The 25,166-nt window shown below is 45.8% G+C and overlaps 1 protein-coding gene across 1 annotated transcript in view; it reads right to left on the bottom strand.

Annotated features, from left to right (window-relative positions):
* Positions 1–1,744: 1,744 nt before the first annotated feature.
* Positions 1,745–25,166, bottom strand: part of LOC135370351 (caspase-3-like) — a 120,295-nt gene continuing 96,873 nt past the window's right edge. The window contains exons 5-6 of the mRNA XM_064604084.1: positions 9,075–9,183; positions 1,745–2,095 (exon numbers count right to left, since the gene is read on the bottom strand). Coding sequence (XP_064460154.1) covers positions 1,860–2,095; positions 9,075–9,183 — 345 coding nt within the window. The 3' untranslated portion in view covers positions 1,745–1,859. The remainder of the gene's footprint in view (positions 2,096–9,074; positions 9,184–25,166) is intronic.

Below are 25,166 nucleotides of genomic sequence, written 5' to 3'. Positions count from 1 at the left end.
ACAGCCACAGGAATTAGAGAGTGAGAACAGAGGAGTGCATTTCCTGTGCTGACGGTGAACACATATGTGAGCCGCTTGATGACGGTGCTTTAGTGAAATTGTCAAATGATGGTACCCAGGGTGATCATAGTGACAGTGAAGATAACTAGAAGGATTGTCCCGTGACAGCTCGCTCAGCGTGGAATCACATCTACACTGCGACACTGTACTTCGAGGACCAGGCGGACGTGTCAAGTTCCAGACTTGGATCGTCTCTTCCGTAGAGGATAAATAGAGCCGAATACATGGTGCAGAGCGCAACTACGAACTGTTTTCACAATGATGATGATGATAATTGGAGGTTTTTGGCGCAAAAGTGGCTTAGACCATAGAGCTCGTTTTACAAATAAACGTAATCTAGTGCATTTCCTGTCGCATTTCAGCCCATTTCTCTTCAGCGCACCTTGCACCTCGATTTATGAACGATTTCTCGACAAACGAAGGGTGTTCATAAATCGAGGGTTGACTGTATATTGTCGTATGCAGTATGCGTGCCGTACATCCCAGTCTCACAGCATAGTGATTGAGCTCTCAAACAACAACAATCAGTTGAGCAATAAACAGAAATTAATATAAACTCACTCAATGTCTGGTACCTGACGCTGGATCCTTTGCCGCCGACGCCGCGTATAAAGTTAATATCGCGGTGACGAGAATAACAACGCCGCCAGAGCGCGCCAATGCCACCGAGAGCGTCTGTCCTGTCGCCCGCAGCGCCACCACAGGCGGCAGAAGGGCGCTCTACTTCCCATCCCCATCCCGTGCCTCCCGCTGTCTCTCACCATGCTCCCCAACTGAGCAATGACGTCATCCGCGGAATGCGACAGAGCGGCCCCTAGTGGTGAAGCGCTGCTCGTAACGCCACCTAGTGGTGTACCCTACACAATGGCTAATCGTTCTATCCGTCTGTTGGGGGCTGCACTTGTGAAATGGTATTTACACGGTCTTCCTGTGACCGGAAAAAGCAGCGGCAGGCAACAATCGGGCGAACGCGAAGTAGCGGGAGAAGAAACCAGGGACGGCTCCATCGCCGGAACTAGCGCGGGAGCCGTTGAAAATTCGCAGCCCCTTCCTATAGCAGCATGCGTTCAGTAGTAGGTTATAGTAGACGGGTAGAAATACAGCGAACCCGTAGGGAAGTATGAAGGGAATGCCTCAGGACGAGAGCCGCTGATATTTCGAACAGAGACTGTTCCTCTTCTGGGCACCGTTCGAAATACCGTTCGAAATATCGGCGGCTCTCGTCCTGAGGCAATTCCCTTCACGTATTAGGTTATACTCCTCTGTGCAGAACTCCAGACGGGGAAGACGGTTTTAATAAACCTTGCACAAAGTGATGTGCGTGATACATTACTGTCAGCTGTTCGGTAGAGTCGCAGTTCCGTCATCTTGCTTTGTAGTTGAGCGAAGCGCGAGGTACACACTCAGAGAATTCTGAACAGCTGGCCGCGCTGAAAGAGTGCTTTTCTCCGGAATAAACACTCGTTGCAGTCGAGCTGCTCGACTCTTGCGTTTGTGTTCACATGGGCTGTGGCTAGGGCTTGGACTTGTGGGGCGCTGAATTCCAGCGGGATTAGGCTTGGAAAAGGGTTAAAAACTGGGCTGTTCGGTTTTATGGACACATGATTAAAAGCGATCTAGGCTTGGAACTCCTAGAAATACAGAAGAAATGTGCTTTGAATATATGCTGCTATTTATGACAATGGACAATGAAATAAACTGCTTTATTACAATAACCTCGTTGCTGAGCGAGTTGGATCGCGGAGCAAGCGGAACCAAAAATTCGCCGTCTTATTTCTGGCGAGGAGTCATGTCTTGCTTCAGAGATGCAGACTCTTGGTGAGAGAGGATATAACGCAGGGCATCTGCTTCACGTCTTCCCCCTCTGGCTTTATTTCTTCCGCGGCTACCTCCGATGCAACCTTGGCATTCAACTCTCTGATGTCGACGTCATGACCTCCCCTATTGGTAAAAACTTTTACCAATGCCTTAATGTAAAGTGAATAATATTGAGATGTAGGATCACCATCGCGAATCTGACGATAAGCCACGAACCCTGAAAAGTATTGGGTTGTCCCGTTAAACGGAAGAAAAAAAAATAAAGCAAGAAAAAGAAGAAAGACATGCATAAATATACGCCACAGTTGGTGGCTTCCATGCTGCGTTTGGAGTATTTCAAGCAGTTTTGTAACTGTGTTTCACGAATGTCCCCCAGCTGAAACTTTCAGAAGCGGCTGATATTGCGCAATAACTTTCTTTGTGGTATAAAATATTGTAACATCTGCCGAAAGGTGACCAGTGAGTGGCAAATTTGCCATTAATTCAACTGAATTAACCCACTAATTCAATCAAAATCCTGTCTTTTAGATTTTACTTTTCACGCCTTCAGCACCTGCGCTGTAGCGATAGATCTTCAGCCGAAATATATCCCAGAGAAAAGAAATCCCGGCGTGAGTTAGTGGTTTTCTCAAGGAATTAAATGGTTTCGGTTTCCACAGACGTATTTATTGCGCAGAGTGCCGCAGCAAATGCGTTCTTTCGCTCAGCTATCCGGCTCTTAGTGGCTCTCTTCCAGCGTCTGTGTGTCTTCTACTTCTCTTATTACGGTCTTTTTTATTACTGTACCTTCTGTATTATCTTCTTCTGTTTGTTACCACTGGTTACCTTTCTCCAATACTATGTACCAACAGGCGTAAACATTCACCCTTCTATCCGGCTCTCACTTGCGTTACATTGTGATTAGAGAGTTTTAGCGCATCGTACGCTGTCGCCTTTGCGTACATGAGAGATAGCGTTGGTGGTTCTGCGCGTGCGCAAAACATAGAGAGCTTCACGTATAGCGCAGAAGCACCACAATATGCCTAACATATACACTACAACTGTCTATTATTGCGTGATCGTCTGCCTGGTTCGCACACGGGGGTGACAGAAGATGAGGAACAGTGGCAAGAGACGCTTCGATATTGCTTTCTCTGCCTGGCTAGTAAACAACGGTCACCTGGCATACGTCACCAATACGATAAAAACCCACTAGTAGATGGGCCCTTCCAGCCGAAACCAGCCAGAGGTGTAGCTCTGCCGTATTACATATCTCTGAAAAAAAAAAATGCGTGCATTCCCCTAGGGGTGTGTATGTAGGATATCAACTTTTGTCATCAATATTTTGTTTTCTGGAACAAGGGGGGCACCTCGAACTGGACCTAAACATGAAAGTGTTGTCCGTTTCGCGCCCTTCTGACATATACATACGTCGTTTCTGCGTTTTCCTTGCCTGGTGTCAGAGGGGAAGGGTTGATCTAGCTTCCCGAAGGGCACAGACAACGAAAACAAATCTGGTGACGTGGTGAGAGCTCAAGAACGGAGCGCGTCTTGGGTAAAGTTTACGATTAATTTTCGTCAAGTGAACATTCGCGCAGGAGACTCGCATTATGTATGCTGAGAAGCTATATGGCGATCAGCTTCACGAAAAACACCAAACCGATCTACAGGGCGTCCCATCGAAAAAGGGACAGGGGCTAAAGTAAAAACGGAGTGTTCTCTACACACATGGAATAAACTGAACCAGCTTGGCAGTTGTGTGGTCTATCCAAAAATAGTTTTTCACCGCCTCTTGTCAATTAATTAGGGGTAATTAATTTTTTAACTTTTTAATTATTGGTTTTAGCTCTCAGATGTCAGTGTAGAGGAAGAGCCAGACGATCGGAGCCAGAGCAAAACGTTTACTGAACAAAACCCAAAAAGAACAATAATGCACGCCCTCTTAGCTCGGGGATTAATTCGCACGAGCCCAGCTGTTTGTCCACATCGTCCTTAACACTCCCCCGCGTTGACTTCGGCTCGCATTTGCGGCATCGGCGACGTTTCGAAAGCGAGGCTTCCGAACCGTTCAGCACACAAAATTTCCTTCTCGATCGCAGAAAGGTCAGAAAAAAGTTCCGGGCTCGAAGTCTCCGCATTCCTTGCTTCGACGTCCATATTGAAGATCGCTTTCCGGATGCCGCCGCTCTCACAAACTAACAGCAGAACTTCCGGTCCGGGCGCCAAATGAAACGTGGACCTCATGTTTTCGTCACGCACACGGAAATTGGCGGATATCCACTACAAAGAGGCTAGATTTCGGCGCCGATTGCGTGAGTTGAGGAGGAAAAGCCAAGCGGGTTTTCAGCTCCCCATTTGGCAAACTTTGCCGCCGCGCACAGCCAAAATATTTCGCGTGTAGCTTGGAGGCATATTATACCTTCGTAATAGATGCAAACGAAAGATTTGAACTTCTGGTCAGAGTCCCTTTAAGCTTCAGGTTCAGTAATTTCTTTTCCAACCATATGCCCTTGGCGGTGAGCCACAACGCATGCACTGTCTTGAAGGTTTCTTTCATCTAGAGGAGCAGCTGTGCAAATGTCAGAACATCTTCCTCAATGGGGGCGCTGGAAGCTAGCCCTATAGCTGCCAACACCGTCGTATTGCCCTCTACCACGAGGTGAGGCAAAAAAGTGCTAGTAGGATTCATGCCAAAATCACGCTTCTGACGGCAAATTTTAGCAGTTTGTTTTTGTTTTTTTTTGTTTTCTATTGCGACGCAGCGCCATCAGAGAAGTAGTACATTTCTCGGCCATTGCTCAATAAGCAAAGGGCGAGACAATGTCATGAATAGAGCGCGGATTTTCGTGCAAATGCATGTTTTGTGTGTGTATATTTTTCTTTTTTATATATATGGTTTCGCCTCTGGACGTATTTATCCGCTCTCTAGTCATCACTAATGAGTGAAGACTAGAATGACTGTGAGCAGCCGCGGTAGAACTTGGAGAACAGCAGAAGGCGAACTTCTTCATAGGTTACAGACGGGACGTGGATTTCTTTTTTCCTCACTTGAGGGAAAATACACATGTAGACATTCAAAATGTTACGGAATAGGGTGTCTTCCACAAAGGCACATTTTTTTCCTTTTTACTTCCTAGGCTATCGAATGATGTGAACTATGGTGACTTTTGTTTTAGGAAGAACAAACACGTTTGTAGATTTTCAAGATGGAAAAGGGGAGGTTGCCTTTTCGCAGGAGAGGGTTACAAAGGCGCCAGTTGTTACTCCCTAGAGGACCTAAACTAATGAATGAGCTGCAATGGAGTATGGTGACGAATTTCTTTGTTTGTTTTTTTTTTTACTGAAGGAAAAGTATATACGTACATTTTCAACATGTTATAGCAGGGTATTCGTTCTACAAATGGCACGATTTCTTTCACTCATGTCAAACTCTATATGAAAAGTAAAAATTTTTAGGAGCCATTTTGCATTATTTGTCGAGGTCGATATTCTCGAACATTTAGTTAAACAATGAATCCATGTAAACTTGACACTTTTACGCGTAGCTAATATCTATACAGTACTTTATAAGCATAAATAATCCGGGGCTCAAGCGAGTACGGTAAGTTGCCGAAGACTAACCAAAACGCGTAGTCAAAACGCGTTGTTGTTGAGCTCTCACCGCATCGAGGGATTTGTTCTCGTTCCATATCCCTTCGGGAGGCCATATCCACCCTTTCCCCCTAAAAGCCAGCCTGCATGGTGCGCATTTCAGCGAAGAACGCGCTGCGGAAAATGCTGTCCGGCCACGCAGCGTGCCGAAACACGCGTGTCAAACCGAATGAGGCGCAGATCCTGCAGCTGCGTACACAATGAGTTCCACCACTTGGCGTGTATTCACACGAGCGACATCCTCGTGGAAGATTCTAGTGACCACTGGCCACGGAGCCCAAGTTCCGTCACAGGATGCGAAATATCGACAGTGGGGCCTACTGCCGTACTGCACACCTAGAAGACGGCACGTCTTTTCCTGTCGTCTGCTGCGGAATATCCTCCGGCTGTGTCGCAGGAAGTTCCGCACCGTTAGCAGAAGACACGACGTTGCCTGCTCGCGCTCACTTGACAGCAGAAAGCTATGACATGTTCCGCTGGAGTACTCAGGGCGCTCTTGTGAATACACGGTAACCGGAAACAATTCACCGCTGCCGCAACCTCTTCCCACAGCACGCCTTTGAACTTTACATTTTTGTTGTCAGAACCCCCAAAAAATGGGACTCTTCTCTACCTCAGAAATTATTTTCTCGTTCTCTCGCCTGTTCTCCAGCTTTTTGGTTGAGCAGCTATTGCTAAAGGGGTTGTAGATCGCTTCTTCCTTTTCTAGGACGGTAGACCGGTGGAAGAAATGTGTTTCTGCACTCTGATTCGTTCAACTGACTGCCGTGAACTGACTGCAGCGTGAAATATAAAATCTGCTTTGACACACCGAATCACGCGCTACAAGCTGCTGCGACGTGCGAAATTTTGCCGTGTGCGCAGAAACGTGTAGAAACGCATGAAATACGCACCATTCGGGCCGGCCTTAACCCCAGACAACGAAAGCGCAGAAATGTCTTCTGAATGTGTTAGAAGGCCACGTGGAGCAGACAGCACTTTTTCATGTGTGTACCAAGTCTGAGGGACCCCCGGTGTTGAAGAAAACAAAATCTACAGAAAAAGTTTACATCCTACGTAGACACGTTTCTTTTTTTCTTTTTTGAAATCTAACAGGGTCGGCCTACACCTAGCTGGTTTCGCCTGGAATTGGCTTATCATGGTTTATCATTGGCGGAACGTGTTCACGATAACGGTTCCAAAAAAAAACAGAAGCTAGTATTAGTGAGCCGTTTTCACTCAAACGCTTTCCCGGAGGGCCAATTAGAAGGGGGAGTAACTCAGAACAGAGTACTCTGATTGGGCAGCGACAGAACCTTTCGCGAGCCGTTTGAGTGAAAACTTTTCACTAAAACCCCCCATAATACACGCCGATCGCCGCGTTCCTTCGAAGCGGGTGACATCCGGTTACTAAGCCTGGATTTCACAACTTCCTTTTTTGCATCGTTTTCGTAGAGTTGCTTCGACGTAGACCTCTTGTACACGCCCTGTGCTTCTAATTGTGCAAAAAGGTACCCATTAAAACCCGTTGTGCTGCTCGGACGTACTTTTTCTTCATTTTTTTAATTCACGGTCGGCGTGTCCGAGTCACGCCAGTCACTGTGTGTCCTATTGAATGCTTACGCGGGTCAAACTCGCCCGTGTCGTTCGACAGAGCAGAAATGGCGACCAGTGTGCTTTCCCCAGTTTCCTGCCTGCCTCAATGATGAAAGTAAAAACAAAAAGGAAAAGGCAATTTGGAAAATAAATAGAGGAATTGAGCACCAGAGACACGTGAGGTTGAGGTTGGAGCTCCTCGACTGTTGTTGAAACGTGACCTGTAGAAGCCCTGTGCGCCGGGTTTTCCCGAACAACGCTACACATATATCGGTGAAACTAAGGCGAACGTGAAACTGTCGGTCATTATATGTGTTTACTGTCCTTTGTTTCGCCCGGCAACCGCAGCGCCTCTCTCGTCTGATGTGCAGAACGGCCTTACTAGACGGTCGGGCCACGCGTGTTCCCTGCCTTACCGCTGTATCTGTGTGCCTGGAACGTATACTTTATTGATTTATTGATATGAGGAAATCATAGCTTCACGATTTTTCAGAGCCGCAGTGCAGGCGAACGTCGTGCTATTGTGAGCACTGTACACCTGTCGGGTACAGAAGGTAAAGGCGATGGGTGAAGGAATACCTAAGCGTCTGTTGCGGATCTTCTTCGTTTTCTTTTCCCTTCCTTTCTTTTTCGTCAACACCATGTGTGAACCCCACGAATGGAAATCCAATTGGGAGCGGGACAACTGAGCCAAAGTGCGCAGCTCGGCGCAAAGAAATATGGGCTAGTCACATGAAAGAATCGCTAAGCGTCAGCGCGGCTTTTTGCTTTTTTTTTTTCTGCAATTTTAGCATAGTCGAGCATTGAGGAACCTTTAAAAAAAAATGTCAGGAGAAGCAAAAATTTAGACTAGAGGCATTGTGAAAATGTTCCCTAAAATCCACCACAGCACCGCGCATGTCTGATGCGCGAGAGAGCAGTATATCTCACAGGTCAGGAGAGCTCCCTGCCTCGGCACCGGTCTGCGAAGTCAAGTTGCATTTTCGGACCGCCCCTTGTCCTCTAGTGCACACAATTCTCGCCAGCCAGTAAAACGCGCCAACTGAACTGATTCCATCTCCAACCAGAAGTGGCTTGCGAGATCGCTTCCGCTGCTCGTATTCTCGTAAACTATTTTTCTCGACGTATTCGCACTTGCCCGACAACATATTTTTGCGTGATGGTTCCTGAGGGTACTACGTTTACATCAAGCGCTAAAATATATGTTATATTTTACAGCTTGATGTGAACGTAGTACCCTCAGGCCCATGTACATAATGTACTGCTTGCGACACGGTTGTCTGAAATCTCCAGCCTGTGGCCGAGCGGTGAGCTATCGCCGGTGTCGCACACGAAGGAACTGTACCAATACAGCATCCTAGAGGAGGCCGGTATCCCTCTCTCTCCCTCTCTTGCTACCAGACGCCACCCGGTTGTCCGAGGGTAACTTCTCCCGACAGTTGGCGACTGCGTACGGCCTTCCCTCATAGTCGTTATTGGTATAGTTCCTTCGAGCGCGACGCCGGCGATAGGAGACCGCTCCGCCACATGCTGGAGATTTCAGACAACCGTGTCGCGAGCAGTACATGTGCTGCATGTGCCTTCCATGCTTCTTTAAGGTCCCGATCGCTACAGAGAGACTCCTAAAAGCATCCTGGCCGATGTCACAACAATCGATTTTTGCAATGAGCCAACCACTTCTGAGTTATTAAGCTGGGTGATTTTCGTGAAGCACCCGATCTAGTTGCTGCGTAACTCACACGAGTAAACACTTAAGAAGTAGCTTTTGCAGGTAATGATCGTCGTACTAATGAAATTACCGGGCACCGAAGACGTCCCCATTAACTGTTTGAAACAGGATGTAGACTGGTGCCTGTTAGATCCTGTCTTTCTGTTTGTTTTTTTTGTTTGTTTTTTTTTACTTTTCTAGAGCAATACAGCAATACCTACCAGAAAGGCAGAGAACAGAAATTTGAACAAACAACATTGGAGCGGTGTCGTGGCTAACTCACCAGGGGCAACGGCGAAGCTAACCAAGAAGTTTGAGGGTAGTTTAATATCGTAGTCCCAGTAGAGAGGCATTCCTTTTTCCTGGCTGTGACTGGTTTCAACTTGGCATGCCTAGGTGAAGGAAGAGAAAATATCTAAGCTTCCGTATCTTTTTGAACGATTCCAGTTGCAGATGCAACTTTCTCGTCGATCCGTTCCAATAGACCATTTGCTGCTAGTGCACTTTCTGTGCGTTGCGTCTGTGCTTGTTTACCCTATGCGGTTCTATAGTAGTCGTGTTTTACTAACAGGTCCACTCGGACCTATTCACTTTCGCATGTTTGGTGTTTCTCATTGTACATGGCGTCACTATGTCTGGAATTTGTAACTGAATACGTGCTTACACTGCCCACCCCCTTAACTTAATTTACACGGCCACGCCTTGCTGCAGTCCATGCTGGGACTGCTTTTATCAAACATTCGGCGCCGCACACAGATGCAGAAGTGCTAAACAGTGATGATACACGATAGACAATGATTTCACTGCACGACTATTACAAACTGCATTGACTGCAACTGACATCCACTGACCTACGCGGCTGTTGAAAGCGTTCGTTCGTCTTGGCTTGTGTCGCATTAGAAACTTACTGCGCCTGCACAATGATATATACCAAGAACGTTTGGCACTGTGTTGTTGAGATTTATAGTCGACGGCATAAATGTATCTCGCGCTCAAACAGAGAGTACCAGCAATAGACAGGGTTAGAAATGTTGACAAGACGACAGACACTTTAAATGGATACTGCAGGACCATCTGGAGCTATTATGGATCTGTAAATAACTTCGATACATTCTTCCGAAAGCTGGTTTGGCACTCATTAGTTGCCAAAGGAGCTGGGAAGCTTAAAATGAAACCGAAACTTCTGAAGGCTCCCTTTCGTACCTCCTGTACCATGCATGACGTTACCTGTAGTCTCGTGCGGGCCAGCGGCTGTTTTTCGGTCAAGCGCTTTGTAGCTTACTCGTGCCACATGGATGAGCAGTCATCTGCTTCCCCGATTTCCTCCTAAAATATTTGTCAGGGGCGTACAAGACGAATACCGGTAAGGTGAAGCCCACTGTTGCTGGACTGCTTTTAAGCGCGAGGTGGAGCGCCTAATCATTCAAAGGAAATACATTCACTTTCTACTTCTCTGCGTCACTTGGGGATGGGAAATTGTATTCATTGAAATATCATATGGTGCTGATTGGTGTCCTACTGTAACCACAACACGTTTGTTGCGGAGTCTCTCTTTAAACACAGGGGTGACATAAATCCGTCTTCTTTGGAGCTACCTTCAAGCGGGTGCCCTTTGCAAAACCGCCACCTTGTGCTGGTCGAACGTCATAGAGAACGTCATGTCGAGGTCATGCGACTTTGTTTACATGTCAAATTTTGCAGCTTACCGTCATATATTCGTCGTCATAAAGCTGAGTCATGAAGGTATTTCGCCAGAGTAAACTATACCATGCTTCTTCCGCAACATCATAGGCCATTCCTCCTTTGTTCAAGTACATTGCATCGTCTCAGTGAGACTTAACGCGCTGTCGTCATCACATCTTTGGAAGGCTTCAACTGTACGAGGCCTTATGTGCAAGACTGCGCGTTTTACTGCGAGATTATGGATAAAAATAATTACCGTGGTCGGAAGTCATCCAAAACGCCAAGCAGAAACAACAACCGCATAGTTTATAAACGATTTGGCCACCGATCACGGGCGCCGCCACCTTTAAGGTCACGTGTGCCTTGACGTTTGCTGTGACGTGCGACCAGGACCTGTTGAGGTCAAGGATGCATTGCGTTCGCCCAGCATGCTTTCGTTTACGGAGCAATACATTGGATGCACCCGTCACCCCGGGTGTACCCTGTTACCCACTCTTAATAATAAAACTTTTGAAATCCACGCTAAGAAATCCACCCTTCAAATTCCAATCCTTTCAAATTCAAGCTGTCAAAATAAATCAAAATGGGTCTATGCAGTCCAGTGTTAAGCATGGTGAGAAAATCAGTGTTTAAGAAGGTCACACTCCAGAATAAGGAGTCTTTATGCAATTCTGTGTGGTATTCAGCATGTATCTCTCAATTATTCATTAATTTAATTAAGTTAGAGGCGTAAATAACTACGCGTATGAATACTAGGAAAACAACGCTACAGAGGTTCGGCCGTTCGGCTACCATTGGGGCCGAGGCTATTAGAGAAAATGGAGTAACGACGGAGCTGTATGGTGTTGCGGGATGTGCTGCATAAAAAGGATAATCACTGCAAGCTCTAATAAAGCATATCTTTCTTCTGCCGATTTCGTCAGGTATTTTTCAGACGTGTAACGACTTGGTGTGCTAACACGCGCGTGTAACTTATGAAGGAATTCATTGGTGAAGTGACATTGATGCAGTCGTAGCTGTTTTGGACAGGCAATCTGATAGCGAAAAATGTCCACGATAGGCAACATATAAAACGTACCGCAAAACTGCTGTGTCGACCATTTGTCACGACGGTAATCACGTACATCACGGTAAACATCATGGAAACGTCTCTTGCTTTCCTCGGCCTCGGCCTACGAAGAACCGCTAATGTTATGTTTGATAAGCGCCGCGAAAAGTGGTTTAGCAAGGTAAAACTGTGCCGGGAACGCCGTCACATGAGGGATGTGTTTAATTAAATCACAGTGAAAGATAGCAAAGGAATGTTACTGGTCATGTAGAAAGCAGATCTCGTTCACCAATATATCAATGGATTGTTTAAATAGTGTTCCTGTCAATGGACAACTGACGTTTTCGTCCCGTCTATACTGAGCAATGTTGGCCCAGAGCTTGGTTTCTGGATGCCACAAAACACTTCTCGCCAATGTGGTGCACTGTGACTCAATGGGGCATTTACAGCTCAGTGTCATTACCACATGAGGCAAGTTGACTCTCTCAGGTGCTGTCACTGCAGTGCTGTAGAAGATCCAGAGTATATTCTTTGTCATTGCCCACACTACTGAGCTTTCCAAACTGCCATTTTGAGATCTCAATATCTCTGCCCCTCTCTCTAAAATTTCTTGGCCTATAGCTAAATCGAGCCCACGAATGCCTGCTCTCGAAGCTCTTTTGGCAATTTTGGACTCCATGGGACATTATTTCCTTCCTCACACCACAAGCAGCTATGGGGTAGAGTACTGCCCCAGGCAATGAAACTCTCTGTCCATCTCAAAATAAAGTTGATGAACAGCATCTGCAACTTCTGTGAGGTGGTTTAAACCACTCTTATAACTACATGATACAGACAAAATACAGAAACCGACACGTCCTCAGGTAGGACCTAAGGAAGCGTGGACCTCCATGCGAAACCTTGTACAAATTAAACTTAAACAAAAATCTTCAGTGTCGGTTTCTGTATTTTGTTTATGCGATCTACAGGACTTGACTTCCCTCTTCGTATATCAACCATACGGTATGTGTAACCTAGGAATGCTGGTATGTGGGTGGAGTGACTAGTTTGCCACAGTACCACAAATAGGAACACAAATGGCTGATAAATCTGCTACAGAATCTGGGCCAAGACGATGAGCTCTTGGAATCATAACAGTTTTCAATACCATGCAGAGGAAGATAGAGTACCCTCAAATTTTGTACTACTTTTTCTGAATTACTTGTAATTATGCAGCAGCTACATAGGCAGCAGTTAAAATGCTACTCAGAATTGCCAAAACTTCATGCTGGCACTCAATTCTTTTTACAAACTTTGGTTTGTGACGTGACGAATGTTTCGGTGACTTCCATAGGCCCGGTTTCACCAACTCTGGTTAACTGAATCAATATCAAGGGTTGCCAATCCTCGAACAGACACTTAACAGACACTTCTTTTTTTCCATCGGTGATGTGGTGAAGCAGATAGTTTAATGACCGTTCATCTTAGTTCAGATGCTGAAAAGGTTGGTGAAACTGGGTCATTATGTAGCCTTTGTGTTCTGGTGCTGTGCAATGGTTTTTCGAGGGATTCAAACTACAAAAAAAGGTTAGTAATAAAAAAAATTATTGGCATACCTACCTACCTACATATATGTCCTGGACAGCATGTAAGAAACTCAACAGAATATAAATGTCATCATGACATTGGTAGACAGACTGATACCGAAACAAATCGGAAGGGGAGGGCTGGGTTCCACGAATGGGCACTTGTTCACTGGCTCCTCTTGAAAGAAAAGTAGGACCGAAAGTCGCGTGCTCTGTCAAAGACCACCATAATCCCCTCAAGACCGTGCCTTTTTGATGCAAACTCGTCCCCCCTAGCTTTGAGCGTAGCTCAACTGTACCAAATTGGTAGCACTGTTGAACAGTATGATGTCATTTGTTTTTATGATAAACAGTATGATGTCATTTGTACCGTTTCTAAGGCACTTTGTACAAGGGTTTTGTATGCCAGCAGTGTACTGTCTGCGAAATGTAGTTTCCGTGTCCACTTCAAGAAGACAATTTTTTTAAGAGGCTTAGAGGATGCGTAACCAGTGTTGTACCCGTTACCGAAATATGGTATCGCGATACCGATACTCGTTACTTGAGTAAAAAGTATCGAAATACCGATATCGATACTTCTTTTTTACAGTAACGAAATACCGCTACCGTTACTAAAAAAAGTAACGCGATACTTTGGGCGATACTTTTGTTTGAAATACGGATATGGCGCAACGCGGAAATATGCTTACGTGAACAGTTTTGCAGTGAAAAGACAGCATATTTCATATGTAGCTCGGAAACGTTATGCTTGACTTTTATCAATAGCTGGCTCTTGAAATCGTCTCCTGCCATCCTTGCATGCCGTGGTGTCTCCGGCAGCTGACAGAGGCCAGTGTGACAATTAAGTTAGTGTCAGACCCACACAAACCATGGAGTCCAATGACCCAGGAATCCTTCCGAAGTTAACAATGCCACAGTATGTCAGCGTGACTCAGTGCGACACGGCAGCTTAGCAGTGGAATCCAGAGCGCACTGTCAAAATCTTGACCTCTGTTCGTTGACCTCAACTCTTTTGTTGAACACAGCGTGGTTATTTCCTTCAGTTTCAAAGAAAAACGGTGAACACGTGTTTGGTATAATTTCATAATTCCGGTTACGGAGCACGTAGGCGTGTCCACAAGCTTCTTGTCGAGGGCAATAACAATGAATAAGAATATGAAATATGGTCGATGAAGGAAGGGTGGGGCACTAAAAAGTATCGGTATCGGTAACGATGCGTTACCATAAATTTGTAACGGAAATACTTTTCCGATACCCACCTAAGAAAGTATCGCGATACGCACTCCGATACCGAAAAAGTATCGATTACTGTAACGGCGTTACTTGTAACGGCGATACGTACAACACTGTGCGTAACTAATGTGTGATTCCCACTAAATATCAGAAGAGAGGTGCACACTTAAATACCTGAAACCCTCAACTCAATTAATTGTAGGATCAAAATTACGTGGGAATATATTGAGGTTTGTCTCATTCACAAAAGACATCATTGCACACTCTGCAAAGTGCATCGGTAGTTGCCATGGCCTACATCAATCATAGATACTGCAAACCACTCATTGAGCATAGTCAGTCCGCGGTACGCAAAGTGAAAAGCGTCATTGCCCATTGTGAACATGGCCATGCAACAGTGCTTGCGGCTTCGCATTTCTCACTAGTTTCTTTCATCACTTTGTTATGAGATGACTAATGCTTTGCCAATTCAACACTTGGAACTTTGGAACAACTTTGCAAAGCATATGTACTCGTATGCCCTTCCTTTAATCGCTTCAGGAGTATTTCTTCTGTAACATATCTCAGCAAAGCAGTATGTCATGTAGGTAACACAATTTTGGCACAGTATTTGCTTGATATGTCCAACAAGCAGAGATATCAAATCTTTGTGCCAAAATGGTGCGCCACGTGTCCGTGTAAAGACGAGCCGCTTAGATGGAATAGGTACAGCATTTTGATGTTGAATGCAAGAAGTTAATGTTTGACAACATATATGTCATGGGTTAAATAGAGCAGTATATCATACACATCAGAAGAATGCCAACACTTCAGTGCTTTACCTTTACCTGTTATTCCAATGTTTACTCTCCCTTCTATTGGAATTATGTATTTCAGAATCATTTTTGTATTACTGAATTTTAATTTGGCAATCCTTTCACATGTCTTGTGATAGACAGGTTAGCAATGTAAGCAATGTTTATGTGCCTCTCACAACCTGCATCTTTATGCAAAAGTACTCCAAAAGCCGGGAGACGACATAACTAGACAAAAAAGTAGAGAACTCCAACTTAACATAACAAAATAACAAGGTTTACTCAGACGTTTCATCCGTCATGCGACGGACATCATCAGTGCCAAACTGAATGAGCGATTGCACAACCGGTCATTATTTAAGGAGATGGGAGTATTGTTCAGGGAAGGGCCACGGTTTTTCTTAAAAACCGAGGGGTCACTGCGTATGTTCCGAGACTCTAGAAGCTTCCTGTGTCCCATCCTTGTTCTCTCTTGTTATGTTAAGTTGGAGTTCTCTACTTTTTTGTCTGCATTTTTATGTCTGAGGGTGTTTTTGTGACAAGAAGGCAAGAGTGCCGGCAACATGGCACATGTTCACAAAAATGCAGAACCAGAGACACACACACAAAAAAAAGGTATAGCATAACACAGTCCCAATCATTTTGTCGTGTCCTTTTTGATGTGTCGTCTGTTCTACATTTTTTTTTTTTTTCGTGTGTAGTTTCTGGATTTTAAGCCCAGGAGCAGTTGCTGTAGAGGATGCTGAGAACATGTGAAGCATACATTTTCTCATTCTCACATTATGCTGTAAGCAGTGTGAAATACAACCCCAAAGGAATTTAATGAGAGACAACTTGTCATCATGATCAGTGTGGGAACATTGCAAAGGAAAAATAATTCTGAACCATAATGGATTCCTATCCTATTTAATGGTACAGTAACAGATGAAAGTAATCCAAATAATATTAAAGAAGTAACCGTGCAAATTATCAGTCAAACAGTGAAGCTGGCTGCAGTACACTACAATGTGTCACATGTAACAATATCAGTGTTTCCAAAACTGACACATAAACCTTAGGGAGGCCGCAATAGTCAAAGCGGGGGTTACACCATTTGGCGAAAAGAAAAAGCAGATGAAGTGAACGCAATATGCGAGAAAACCAAGGAAACCATCACGCTACAACTGCAATATATTGAAGTTGTTTTTAAAAAATAGAAGTTAGTTCAGCGCACAGATATCAGCTGCCGAACACACAGCCATCCCGAAAACTATGCCCATCTTCGTTGATGCACCCACGAATCCACAGGAAGACCGCCGAGGCTTTCCCACTCGGATAAGTATCTGTACCTTGAACTGTGAACAGTTTGGTGTACACTCCAGAAAACGAGAACAGCTGATTGACGATTTCATGGGCGCGGCCATGCGAGCCGACAAGGACAGTTCAACAGAGGAGCAATTTGAACGCGAATGTGGCGCTAGTGGTAGGCGCAACAATTTGCACTTCAAACGACGTAAAGTGACCAAAAATTAAGCAGCGAGGATGCGTGCTTGCTCATTTGTGATTATTTGGGTCTGTAATCCACATCACGTTTCAGAAAAGCTGCTAAAAATGCCGATGACTGGCACAAGAAAAACGAGTTTGCAATGTTGTTTGACCCGTTGCGGTTCAAGCGAATATATCTTTTTTGTGCTTCCTTCCTCTTTTTTTTCTTTCTTGTTTTTCTTTTTCTTTTATTGTTTTTTACTGTTGTCGGTTCGTTCTGGAGCCCTAGCTTGGAAAGCTGCTCCTGTTTAGTTTCGGTATAAATCGGAATGTGGGGGCAGGGGGAACAGTCCACCGTTCCTCGAGTTTTCACGGTGCTGGCTCTGCCCCCCCCCCCCCCCGAATTTTCCCTCCAAGGACCTCTTTGAAAATGCCGTACTTCTCAATCTCTAACTCCATGTCCAGCAGTGCTCTCCTTCAGGTTAGGTTAGGTTAGGTTAGGTTAGGTTAGGTTGGGTTAGGTCAGGTTAGGGCTCGCTCCCCCTTGCCGACTTCCGAGTTAGTGCGAGCGAGGTATCTCGATAATGGAAAATCTGAAACGGTGCACTAAAAACAAATGTCACCTCTGTGGATAATAATTTGAAGCATATAGATGAAGGATTCATCTCATATCTAAACCGATTGCCAGCAATTCTGCTCTTTCTGTTTCTCGAAGAAAGAAAAACAGCTTCACACACACACACAAAAAAAAAACATCTTAGTGAATTATGCAAATTAGAATGCCAAAATACCTTGCAGATAAGGTTTTCCTCCACTCGCGTACGTGTACGTGCGAAACTAATGTACACATAGTCCTAGTTGTTTTATTTTAAAATATCTCCATTAAAAATGGCTACGACCACGAAGTATGCGTTTGTGGCACCCCGTTTATTTTGTGTGTGTGTGTTTCAGCTTGGTGGAGGACAAACTTTTATAAAAAAAGTCACGAGAGCTCGTCGTTTTCACAGTTGAGTTCTACGGGCGCGTATCTTTTCCAAGAGAGACTATAATGACTAATAACGATGACTAATCAATTAAATTCATTAATTAACTCTGATAAGGACGTCTTGAACAAAAGCCAGATACCGATATGAGAGACTGTCCCAGTTAAAATCTACGTTTAAAAATTTTGAAACGCGTACGTGTACTAAAATATCAATCCTTGAATTTTGACATGCAAATGGGCCAAAACCGAAACCGTGGCAACCACGTTTGGGGTGGTGGTCTTCACGGTACGGGATACTTTTGTATGTCAATTGCGCTCGCAACTATATTGTCTTGGCTAAGAAACCGTATGTTTCTGGAACGTAGAGAGGGAAAAAAGGAATCACACAACACGAATATACTTCAAGTAATCTTCTCCTTAGGGAAGCGAGGAAGCGAAAGATTTATTGACTCTTACGTTGCACTAGTGTCAGCGCGCTGAGCGGTTGAGCTGGAATTGGAATTAGAATTGGAAATGAATAAAAAAGAATGATAAATATTACTAGAAAGAAAAAGAATGAAAAAAGCGTTATCTGAACTGATCGAGCTCGGTTCACTGTGGAAATTGTTGCACCGACGACTGGCGCCACGTTCGAACTTACCTAAAATTGCTCCTCTGTTGAACTGTCCTTCTCGGCTCGCATGGCCGCTCGCATGGCCGCGCCCATGAAAGCAGCAATCAGCTGTTCTCGTTTTGTGGAGTGTGCACTAAACTGTTTGTAGTTCAAGCTACAGGTACTTAATACGAGTAGGAGAGCTTCGGCAGTCTTCCTGTGGATTCGTGGGTGCATCAACAAAGATGGGCATAGCCTTCGGGATGTCTGTGTGTGTGACAGCCGGTGTCTTTCTCCGTCTGTTACGTCGCTAGACAACTGAGACCACCGTCTGTGCGCGCTCAGGAAGCTTGAAATCTGCCCTGATACATATACAGTAATATACACCTTCAATATACGCTGATACATATACGGTCAATAAATTGGGACTTGCTCCACGGCAATCTTTCCCGGAGTTCACAAGAGACACTGTTTGTGGATTTATGTCTTACATTTAATCTATCGCATGTCGTTCCACATCCTACCCGAATAACTCATGCCACGCAGTCAACCCTTGACTTGGTTTTAACCTCCCATCCTGAGCACATCACTTCTTTGCATGTCACTGATGGTCTCAGTGACCACAAGGCCATTTTCTAAGATATCTCTTCAAGTAGTCCAAATGTTCATAAATTCAACGATAAAACCATATACGACTATGCTCGAGCTAACTTCCAAGCCATCAACGAGGGTCTTGAAGCTCTGTATGAAAATTCCTTTCATGGCACCTTGCCTCACTCCATTGAGGATAACTGGTCCCTCTTTCGTGACAACATAAACTACCTTACCGAGTACAATGTTCCAAAGATAAGAGTGAAATCTTATGATCACAATCCTTGGTTCACGAAAAGTCTTAAAATCTTGCTAAGCAAGAAAAAGCGCTTATTCAGGAAGGCAAAGCGTCTTGGCGACGACGTATCACGGGCTAAATTTCACTGTGAAAATACACGAGCTCGATCAAGGAAGTGAAACATAAGTTCTTTACCATCGACCTCCCGTCTCTCTTGACGAATAAACCAAAACAATTTTAGAAAATCTTATCTCGACCAAAATCCCACCGTATCAGTCTGACACCCGCCGACAGCGACTGCGCCAACGCTTTCGCTTCCTTGTTTTCATCCGTTTTCAACACCAATAACGGTACACCCAAACTCCATTATCAGTAATCGCCTTGTCACCTATGGTCCCCATTCATATCAGCACTCATGGCATTTGTAAAATCATTGAGTCACTTAAGCGGTCGTCAAGTGCTGGTCCGGACTCTATTAACCCGAAGGTTCTATACAACACGAGATCTATTTCCAGCAAGATTCTATGTTGCATATTTAGTCAGTCACTCCAAGATTCTGCTTTACCGCAGGACTGGAACATGGCGAAGATTGTCCCTATTCACAAATCAGGCAGCTGCCACATCGTTAATAACTACCGCCCCATTTCACTCACTTCTATAGTATGTAAAATTCTCGAACGCATACTCCAACGTAGTTAAGTACCTTGAAGAAAAATGCTTCTTCTAGAATTTTTCCGTGATTTATTTCGAGGAATTTATTCTCGAAGTTTATTTTGCGAAGTGTAAACCAGAGTGATCCCGTCACCCCACCCCGGTGCCTTTACGGTATAACGTACAACGGCAAAAAGGGCTATGGCGCAGGCGTGGTGGCACATGAGAGCAGCAGGAGTAACGGGTGCCATGGCGCGAACAAGGATTCGTTCTCTTACAGTTCGTACTTTCACCGGCCAAAAAGCCAAGAAATTGAGATTCGACATTTCCCCATTTAAAGCTCCAGGCTATACAAACACATCAGCTTCGCAGCCGTGTAGAGCAACCTTCCATGAGTGGCAACTGCCTCCGAACTATGACCTGTCTTCGCCGGTATGACACCACAGATAATCAGAGCTGGCCCTACGGCTAGTGACCCCCTGGTTACACGAGCGCAAACGTACTATCTACGATGGGTGTTCAAGTCAAACCGGGACTTTTCATTTTTCGCAAAAGTAAAATGAACCTACAGGCGAGAAATTCGTTTTATTTTTCAACCTAGTCTCCAGCTGCACTAATGCACTTGTCCCAGCGTTTCACGAGGGCTTGGATGTCAGCAGCGTAGAAATCTTTACCGGCGCGTAGCAGCCATGATCGGACCGCATTCTTGACCTCGTCGTCGCAGCTGAAGTGGCGTCCCCCAAGGAACACCTTCAGTGGCCTGAAGCGATGGAAATCGCTGGGGGAGGTCTGGACTGTAAGTGGGATGTGGCAGCAACTCCCAGCCAAGTTCCTGCAAGGTGCGTGTCGTGACAAGCGCGGTATGCGGGCATGCATTGTCCTGTAGGGAGAGGGCTCCTTTGGTGATGAGGCCCGGCCGCTTTTGCTTCAGCGCCTTATGCCCATCCCTGAGGACCTGGCAGTTATATGCACTATTGATGGTGGTACGACTAGGAAAATAATCAACATGAACAACAACTTTATTTTGACTTTGGAGAGTGGGGAGGTTCATCGCCACAGGCGATACTCTACCCCGTTGCTGGTAGGAAAGTGGGGAATAAAATAACGAGCCCCTTCACAATAACGAACGAAGTCCGATGGTGTCCAGAAATGTCAAAAGAGCTTTGAGCGAAGCAGACGAGCTTTGCTGGGCTGGATTGGGCCAGGGACCAAGCAATTTCGATAGGGAGAAGGGGCGAGAGTCCAGCTGACGAAGAGACTCGGAGAGTGCGGTTCGGGAAGGTTGGTAGTGGGGTAGCAATGAAGAAGACTCAACGTGAAGAACACCAGCCTTGTCCCAGAAAACCGTGGCCATGACCTTACCCGCAGACGATGTGCTTCGGAACTTCTTGGGACCTGGCGAGCCCGAATGCTTCCATTGTTTTGATGCGTGTTTAGACTCAGGAGTGAAATGGTGCACCCACGTTTCATCGCACGTGATGATCTTATCAAGGAACGGCTGTCCTTCAGTGTCGAAGCGGTACCTTAGCTCTTTAGAGAATTCCAGTCTTCTCTGTCGGTCAAACACGGAGAGCTGCCTCGGGACCCAACGGGCACTAACTTTCCGAAACTGGAGGTGTTCATGAATGATAGTGTTCAACGTTCCCACAGAAAGGTTCGTCTTTCGAGCCAGTTCGAGACATGTTTTCCGTAGGTCTTTGAGGATCTTGCGCTGCACAAGTTGCATGTCCTCAGGAGCTCTGACGCTGGGCTCTGAGCCACCCCGGTCGGGGTCGTCCTGCACTAATGTGCGGCCGTCTCGGAACGGTTTGCACCACTCAAACGCTTTGCTGCGGCTAATTGTATCGTGGGCATACTGAGCATGAAGTCTTCTGTGAATATCAGATGACCTTACACCTTCATTCACGAGAAAGTTCATGACAATTCGCTGTTCTATGTGCGCGGTCACCTCGTTGTCGGACATCTTGTCCAGCACGTCTCTTCTCTTTTGCACAAACTTTGGACCACAACGTGGTGAACGCGGAGGCCTGTCGCGTCTGAAAATGTCGAAAAAGAAGTAGCGCGAGCCATTTGTACACTCAGGAGACAGAAAGTCCCGGTTTGACTTGAACACCTGTCGTACGTTACAACTGACGCTATATACCGTAGTCCAGCTCACTCTGCCGAATTTCTGTCCGCCAAACGTAGCTAAGCTTGTTATCTGCAAGTGAAAGGTCAAACCCTTTCGGCGAGCAGGAAAAAAAAAAGAAAGAAGAGGAAGAAGAAGAACGGTGCACGTGAGTGTAGCATAATCGGACATAAGTAGGAAAGAATGACGAAAGATGTTCGTGCGGACGACAGGTGAAAGTGAGGGAGTGTCCAATGTCGCACGAGCGTGTGAAATTACTTCGACAAAGGCAGCCGAATAACTAATAACTGTAAAAGGATAGCTATCGAAGAATAGCACTGCTAAGGGTCCAGCGGTTTAGATGGAAAGACTTCTAAGAGTTAAGTCCAGCGGTTTACATCCCTCAAACCACGCCTCCCGGCCGGTTATCGCATCATATAGGAACATGTACTGATGGACCTTTGTATTCGCCTTGAATAAGGAGATAAAGTTATTAAACAGCTTATTGCTTACAAGACCAATCAAAGCGACGCGTGAGAGGCGAAAGGAGAAAGAAAACTTCAGTGAACAACTGATTCTGCGAACTGGACTGGACATTTTGATTATTCGGCCGTATACGAGACATATATTTTCAAACCCAATGGATTGAGCCTCACTCCCTTCCTTCATTGCATTCATCGAGTTAGGATGCGGGGGATCGGATAGGCATGATGGAGGTTCGTGCAGCTTCAAGCAAACACACACGGTCAGGGAGAACATACAGCTATACTAAGAACTCCTTATTGGAATTTCGTCAACCCTGTGGTGACCCAGTTTGGGGGGACACATGGGGAGCCGTCCCGTGACCTCATCTGCCCCAGGCGATCCCTCGACACAGGAATTTTCCACTGGCCAGTTTGGCCGCGTGGGCCGATTTGGCGCATGGAAGTAGGTCAGTGGAAGGTGTCGCGGGAGGGGACCCTGGGGAGGAAGGGGTCACTCGTGCCTGGGACTTGGAAGTGAGCAGACGTTGCAGCAATAAAGTCAGCAATGTAAGTTATTCCAAACCTGTGTCAGAGTCATTCTTGGTTGGCGATAGGGAACGTACCGGTTATTTAGACCACAACCCGGTGGGGAAGGCTACCTGCACGAGCAAATCCCACATCTGGCGCCCAACGTAGGCCTACGTTCCTTTGTCGTCAATTGAGAGTGGTTCTGAGCGCTCTACATTTTGGGGGCCCTGTTAGGATTTTGGGGGAACACGGGTGTTAGGCGCCTCGTGGCATGGTAGTGCATACGCGATCCATGGAGAATCAGTCCGGGTCAGCAACAAACGGGGACACTATTAACCCTGGCGAGGCAGGAGCACGTGGCGGCAACGGCGATGCCGGAACCAACACGGGGGCAGGTGTGCATCCACCTCTCCCCACTCCACAAGCGGTTGATACCGCTAGCTTATTGCTGCAAGTGACAAATATTGTCGCTTCATTGACCCAGCAGTTGAATGCGGCGCAGACTAGCCCGCATTCTACTTTTCCCCCGGCTCCACCCGAGTATGACAATTCCGACGTACTCGGGGTACTCTGATAGAAAGTCGGTAGCCGACTTCCTATTGGAGATGGAGAACTATCAGGTTGCATCTAGAGCGTCCGACGAGGTAGTGCTAGGGCAGGTCTTGCCAGTAGCTCTAGTGGGGGACGCCGCTCGATGGCGAAGGCTGCAGAAGCCTTTCACCTCGATGGCGGACTTCCGGCAGCGTTTTAGGGAGGAATTTTTGCCGCCTGACTACGCAATGCGTGTGCGCGAAGAGTTAGCTTTTCGCACACAGCATGCCGACGAGAGTCTCATTGAATTTGTGCGCGCAATTCAGGAGCTCTACGATAGGGCCGACCCGACGGCCACAGATCAGGATAAGGTTTCGCGTGTTATACGGCAGAGCCATCCTAGCTGCCGTCCGTATCTACGGGGGCGAAATTTCGAGAATCTTGATGCGCTTGCACGAGAGGCTCGTGTGATTCAGGCTGATTTATTGTCTCAATTGCGGTACCAACCTCCACCGCGCCTGGAACTATCAGTTGAGCCGAGTTGCGCTTGGGCGGGTGTGAAGGACTCCGTTCCACGGGGAAGGGAAGCGACGTCCTTGGTTGCGGACGCGGGAAGCCGGTCGGACGTCATCGTCCTGCCGCGCTCCCTGGATCCTTTCTCCTTTGAACAGAGGCGCCGTACGGGGTTTGGCGAAAACTCACGCGGCGGTCCGAGGAGTGGAACATCCACTGCTCGGAGGGTTCAGGATAGGCAGAACCAGGTAGAGAGGGACCCCAGTAGCAGAATGCCACGGGCATCTTTGTCGACTCTTGCGCTGCACTGGGTATTCAGCACAAGAGAACGACGAAGTTTTCAATGAATCAGAATTGATAGCGCATTTAAAATATTCTTAATCAATACGATTACAATCAAAATTACAAATTGTATTATAAAACGTCTAATATTCCTATACGTGAGAACCATCAGTGCAATAGCGGGAAGTTCTGATAGTTGTATGCAATTAAATGTGAACAGCAGAGACTCTGGAGGACTATGGGACACGAACACAAGAGGAAATAAAATCTATACCACTACATTGGTTAATCAAACAACATAGTAATCTATCATTCAGAAAATGAAAAAATCAAACTCATCAGGAAATAGACATGTTAAAAATGAACTTCACCACATAGCACGCTCCTAGCTAACAATCGGAACAAAGATCGACACGAACACAAGAGGAAATAAAATCTATACCAATACAAAGAAGATATTCCACTTCACCACATAGCACACTCCTAGCCAACAAACAGAACAAAGAACGACACGAACACAAGAGGAAATAAAATCTATACCAATACAAAGAAGATATTCCACTTCACGACATAGCACACTCCTAGCCAACAAACAGAATAAAGAACGACACGAACACAAGATGAAATAAAATCTATACCAATACAAAGAAGATATTCCACTTCACCACATAGCACGCTCCTAGCCAACAATCAGAACAAAGAACGACACGAACACAAGAGGAAATAAAATCTATACCAATACAAAGAAGATATTCCACTTCACCACATAGCACGCTCCTAGCCAACAAACAGAACAAAGAACGACACGAACACAAGAGGAAATAAAATCTATACCAATACAAAGAAGATATTCCACTTCACCACATAGCACGCTCCTAGCCAACAATCAGAACAAAGAACGACACGAACACAAGAGGAAATAAAATCTATACCAATACAAAGAAGATATTCCACTTCACCACATAGCACACTCCTAGCCAACAAACAGAATAAAGAACGACACGAACACAAGATGAAATAAAATCTATACCAATACAAAGAAGATATTCCACTTCACCACATAGCACGCTCCTAGCCAACAATCAGAACAAAGAACGACACGAACA

The sequence above is a fragment of the Ornithodoros turicata genome, chromosome 10, assembly GCF_037126465.1.
Source record: "Ornithodoros turicata isolate Travis chromosome 10, ASM3712646v1, whole genome shotgun sequence".
NCBI lineage: Eukaryota > Metazoa > Arthropoda > Arachnida > Ixodida > Argasidae > Ornithodoros > Ornithodoros turicata.
This window is presented reverse-complemented; position numbering and strand designations above follow the sequence as displayed.